The 5218-nt window shown below is 58.1% G+C and overlaps 1 protein-coding gene across 1 annotated transcript; it reads right to left on the reverse strand.

Moving 5' to 3' along the window:
• Window positions 1-1109: 1109 nt before the first annotated feature.
• On the reverse strand, window positions 1110-4701 carry LOC140721604 (cystatin-B-like). The gene is made up of 3 exons (XM_073036416.1): window positions 4571-4701; window positions 2982-3092; window positions 1110-1554 (listed from the first exon to the last, which is right to left on the reverse strand). The coding sequence occupies exons 1-3, from the start codon at window positions 4631-4633 to the stop codon at window positions 1429-1431; spliced, it is 300 nt and encodes a 99-aa protein (XP_072892517.1). The 5' UTR covers window positions 4634-4701; the 3' UTR covers window positions 1110-1428.
• Between the last annotated feature and the right edge of the window lie 517 nt (window positions 4702-5218).

Raw genomic sequence — 5218 nt, forward strand, 5'->3', positions numbered from 1 at the left:
CAAGTAGCCTGCCTTTTACTTTGTACTCTGCCTTGGAGTTTGTCCTTCCGAAGTGTACCACCTCACACTTCCCCGGGTCGAACTCGGGTCCCCCTTTGTGATCAGCTACTGTTGGTGAAGCTGCGAGCGAGGATTCGGAGGACAGCGGGAAGATCGACGACACTTGTTTATTGGCGTTCCTCCTATCCTGGATTTCGCCTTGGGTTACAAATATCTCCCTCAGCACAACAACAACAACTCTGCATTGGAACTGAACCGAACTTTCTAACATACCATCGTAAGAGTGTAACTATTACCACCTGAGCTTGCCTTTGTTTAGCGAACTTTGTCTGTACTCCTATATATGCATAATGCTGCTAACTTTTGATTACCTGGTTAAGTTACTATATTTAGCAGTTACTAATAAAATGGTGACTGTTAACTGCAAAGTCAGGTGTGTCCTGTTGCTGCTGATACCTTTACAGGGTTGCGAGCATGTAACAGGTACTCTCCCCAGGGTTGCGTGTACGTAACACCACGCAGACGACCGCCGCCGCGCTTGGCACAGCCTTCCTTTAACTTGCTCCTGCTAACCAATCCCAGACGCCGACTGGTCGCTGGTCGGAGCTCTTCTTCGTGAATTGCCCCGAAACTCTGCCTTTGAAAATCTCGATCGCCGCCCTGATTGAATGGTGTCCCTCATACGCGCTCCCTGCCGCAGATTGTACAACAAGAACCGTTCTCTCCACTCGCGCCCTCTCTCCACTGATCCCGACCTCTCCTCCCGCAAAACCCGCCCCTCGTCCAACTGACGCGCCCCCACCTCCCACTGACTCCGCCCTCTATTTCCTCTCATCCCGCCCACCTCCCACTGACCCCGCCCTCTTCTCCCGCTGACACCATCCACACCTCGCAGTGATTCCCCTCCACACGCCAACTCGAACCGCGCCCCCTCCCCTTGTCTCCGTGACCGCCTCCCTCCGATTGGATCTCCGTGAGACTGTAGTTCAGCGGCCCGCAGACGTCCAGCTCCGCACTCCCCCTCAGACATCCGCACTAGCTGCCCCGGCAGCGTTGCACCCCCCCCAGCATCCGAAAGAGGGGATGGTTAAAGACGACCAGACGACCAATCGGATCAAATAGTTTTATTGGCGAAAAGCTTGTGCGTCGAACAGCTGACGGTTCAGGTGGCCTCAGCGAGCTGGAGAGGTGGGTCTGCTGGTATTCCGGGAGCGCGGGACGTGTCGGTGAGTTGGCGGGGGGGAGGTGGGTGTGTAGGGTCTGGGGGAGGTGGACAGGAAGAACCAAACCCAGCATTAAGCAGTGGGTAGCTGAAGGATGTCCCAACTACCCCGTGTGACGAGCTTTGTAGGGAGGGAGGGGAATATTCCCGAGGGGTGGGCCGCAAGCACAGCGAGGGGTTGGCATCGGTCAGCAAACTCTCATTTCTCAGACCAAGGGTTCCAGCGGATCGCAATTCTTGTAGTTTTCCTGGATCGCCACCAGAACTGGCAGCTTGTTACTGGGAACGAACACCTCCATGTGGACGAAGTTGTTGGGGTTTCCAATATCGATCTGTGGGCAGGGTCACTCGGTTAGTCATGGGAATCCCGTCCGCTAACCGCTCCTTCCCACTGCCAACTCCGTGACCCGCGCTCTCGCGAGACTTCCCTCCACATCCCCGCCACTTCATCCCTCGCTGCTCCCCTCCCCGACTCCTTCAACCCACCCGCCCCTACGCACCTCCCCGACTCCATCACCGCTTCCTCCCCTACACACCTCCCCGTCTCTATCACCCCTCCCTACCCTACACACCTCCCCGACTCCTTCAACCCTCCCTACCCTACACTACCGCCCCGTTTTAATCGTCCCTCCCTCCCCATATCCCTCCCCGTCTTTGTTAATCCTAACCTCCCTTACACCTCTCCCCGTCTCCGTCACCCCTCCCTCCCCTAAACCCCTCTCCGACTCCGTCATGCGTTCCCTGCCCTGCACTCCTCCCCGTCTCTGACGCACCCCGTCCACTTCACTGTCATCCCCTACCTCCCCTCTAATCCTCCCGGTCTCCGTCACCACCTACCTCCCCTGAACCTCTCCTCGTCACGTCACCCCCTCCAGCTCCTACATCTCCTGAAGTCTCCGTCACTCACTCCTCTACGTCCGTCCCCATCTCCATCTTACTCTCTCTCCCGAACACCATCTACGTCCCCGGCAGCCCTCCTGGTCTCCCTTCCACTCCCACCCCTCCCCGTCTCCAATCCCCTCCCACACCCTTCCGATCTCCAATCCCCTCCCACCCCCTCCTGGTCTCCATTCCCCTCCCACCCCCTCCCGGTCTGCATTCCCCTGCTAGACCTGCTCCAGTCCCGTCTCTGTTAATCGTAACCTCCCTTACACCTCTCCGCTCCCACCCCCTCCCGTCTCCATTCCCCTCCCACCCCCTCCCGATCTCCATTCCCCTCCCACCCTCTCCCGGTCTCCATTCCCCTCCCACCCGCTCCCGGTCTCCATTCCCCTCCCACCCTCTCCCGGTCTCCATTCCCCTCCCACCCACTCCCGGTCTCCATTCCCCTCCCACCCCCTCCCGGTCTCCATTCCCCTCCCACACTTCCCCGTCTCCATTCCCCTCCCACACCCTCCCGGTCTCCATTCCCCTCCCACCCTCTCCCGGTCTCCATTCCCCTCCCACACCCTCCCGGTCTCCATTCCCCTCCCACCCTCTCCCGGTCTCCATTCCCCTCCCACACCCTCCCGGTCTCCATTCCCCTCCCACCCTCTCCCCGTCTCCATTCCCCTCCCACACCCTCCCGGTCTCCATTCCCCTCCCACCCCTCCCCGTCTCCATTCCCCTCCCACCCCTTCCTGTCTCCATTCCCCTCCCACACCCTCCCCGTCTCCATTCCCCTCCCACCCCTCCCCGTCTCCATTCCCCTCCCACACCCTCCCGGTCTCCATTCCCCTCCCAGCTCTGCTCCCTTCCCGCTTCTGTGTGGAAACTCGACCTTGATCAGCAGAAGTTTCCCCAGCATGATAGTCTGGTCCTGCTCACGGTACGATTTCGCGACGAATATCTGCTCTAAGGCGTGGATGTGACTCTCCGCGTCGGACTTCACCTGGACAGGAACAGCACAAACTTCTGGATCTCCCGGAGAGGACAAGCGGGACGAAGAAGGGTGTCCGGAAGCGAGTGGCGGTACCATTTCTTTTTCTCTTCCCCCCCCCCCTTCCATTTCTCCGCTTTTCCTCGTTCCGTCTCTCTCTCGCCTTTCCCCACCTCGTACCCTTACTCCCCACTCTTCCTCGTCTCTCTCTGACCACCCACACTCCGTCTCCCTCTTTCCCCTCTCCCCGATTCCCTTACTCCCCACTCTTCCTCGTCTCTCTCTGACCACCCACACTCCGTCTCCCTCTTTCCCCTCTCCCCGATTCCCTTACTCCCCACTCTTCCTCGTCTTTCTCTGATCGATCATTTTATCCTCACTGCATCTCCCCTTCCCACTCTCTCCGCCTCCCCTGCTCTTTCAACCCCTCACCGTGTCCCTCCTCCCCCTCTCTCCGATCGTTCGGCTCTCTCACCCCCCCTCACCGTCTGTCTTCCCTCTCTCTCCGCCTCCCCTGCTCTCTCACCCCATTCCCCGTCTCCCTCCTCCCCCTCTCTCCGACCCCTCTGCTCTCTCACCCCCTCACTCTCTCCCTCCTCCCTCTCTCCGATTGCTCTGCTCTCTCACCCCCTCACCGTCTCTTCCCTCTCTCTCCGCCTCCCCTGCTCTCTCACCCCCTTCACCGTCTCCCTCTCCCCTCTCTCTCCGCCTCCCCTGCTCTCTCACCCCTTTCACCGTCTCCCTCTTCCCTCTCTCTCCGCCTCCCCTGCTCTCTCACCCCCTCACCGTCTCCCTCTTCCCCCTCTCTTCGATTTCCCTGCTCTCTCACCCCGCTTCAACGTCTCTCTCTCTTACCGCTCTCTCCCCAACCCCTGCTCTTTCCCCCTCTTTCTGTCTGCCTCTATACTCTTTACCCTGGCCGGGCTTTTCTACATCTCCGTCGCTCCGTCACTGATCTTTCTCCCCTTCTCCTGCCCTGTCCTTCGCCTCACTCTCTGCTCCCTCATTCCACATTCCCTGCTCGTTCTCACACTTTTCCCGTCTCGCTCTCGCTCTTCTCCCTCTTCCCGTCTGTATCCGTCTACCTTCTCTCCAATTCTCCTTCTGGAACTCTCAGCTTTCATCCGTGTCTCTACCTCTCTCTCTCTCTCTCTCTCTCTCTCTCTCTCTCTCTCTCTCTCTCTCTCTCTCCTCTCTCTCTCTCTCTCTCTCTCTCTCTCTCTCTCTCTCTCTCTCTCTCTCTCTCTCTCTCGCTCGCTCTCTCTGCTTCCCGCTCTTTCCTTCTCTCTCCCTCTCCGTGCTCGAAAATTTCTCTGCCCTCCCTCCCCTATCTCGCCTGGAGATATATATATATATATATATATGTATATATCACTATTTTATTCACTTTTTCACCCCCCTCTCTCTTCATTCCCCCCAAGGAGGGCAGTTTAAGGGGTGTGGGAGTGGGGAGGACTGTGCTCCTGGTTCTGGAAGAGTTTGGAACAAACCTCATCTGCGACCTTATGGACCTCTGTCGTGGCCGGCTGTTCTTTTGTCCACACTGGTGCCATCTCTCTCTCTGTTGCACTCGTTCGTTCGCTGACTCTCTCTCTCACCCTCTCTCACTCTCTTGCCACTTGTCAGGGCCGTCTTTAAAGATCTGGTCCCTCCACCCACCCTCCGACATGTCCCTCCCCCCGCTCAGCTATTCCCCGCCTCGTTTTGCCCTCTCTCGGGCTCTTGCCCTACGCTTGGGGCATGGAACCTGACCCTGGCCCCTTACGGATGTGACCTACTTACGGGAAAGGAGTGCAGAGCATAGGGAACATTCACAGAGATGCTCCTGGGTCTGCGGGGCCTGTGGTTTCTGGAAACATTGAATGGGTCAGGATTCTATAGAACGTAGAAGATTGAGAGGGGATTTGATGGAGGTTCACGGGCTTTATCCGCTGTGGTTGGGTGGGACTGCAACCGGAGATCAAAGGTTAAGGGTGAAAGGTGAGGAGTTTAAGGGGAACATGAGGGGGAACGCCTTCACTCAGAGGGTCGTGAGAGTGCGGAATGATCTGCGAGCACGACTGGTCCGTGCGAGCTCGATTCCAACGTTCAGGAGATGTTTGGACAGGTACACGGATAGGAGGCTTCTGGGGGTCTAT

Source organism: Hemitrygon akajei, unplaced genomic scaffold, assembly GCF_048418815.1.
Source record: "Hemitrygon akajei unplaced genomic scaffold, sHemAka1.3 Scf000058, whole genome shotgun sequence".
NCBI lineage: Eukaryota > Metazoa > Chordata > Chondrichthyes > Myliobatiformes > Dasyatidae > Hemitrygon > Hemitrygon akajei.

What these genes read in the sequence shown, in the direction of transcription:
- LOC140721604 (XM_073036416.1), bottom strand. Translation starts at nt 4,633, where the DNA reads ATGGCACCAGTGTGGACAAAAGAACAGCCGGCCACGACAGAGGTCCAT. An exon ending in TCCATAAGGTCGCAGATGAG is followed by an intron (nt 3,093 to 4,570) that starts GTTTGTTCCAAA and finishes GTTCCTGTCCAG; the next exon opens with GTGAAGTCCGACGCGGAGAG. An exon ending in GGAAACTTCTGCTGATCAAG is followed by an intron (nt 1,555 to 2,981) that starts GTCGAGTTTCCA and finishes CCCTGCCCACAG; the next exon opens with ATCGATATTGGAAACCCCAA.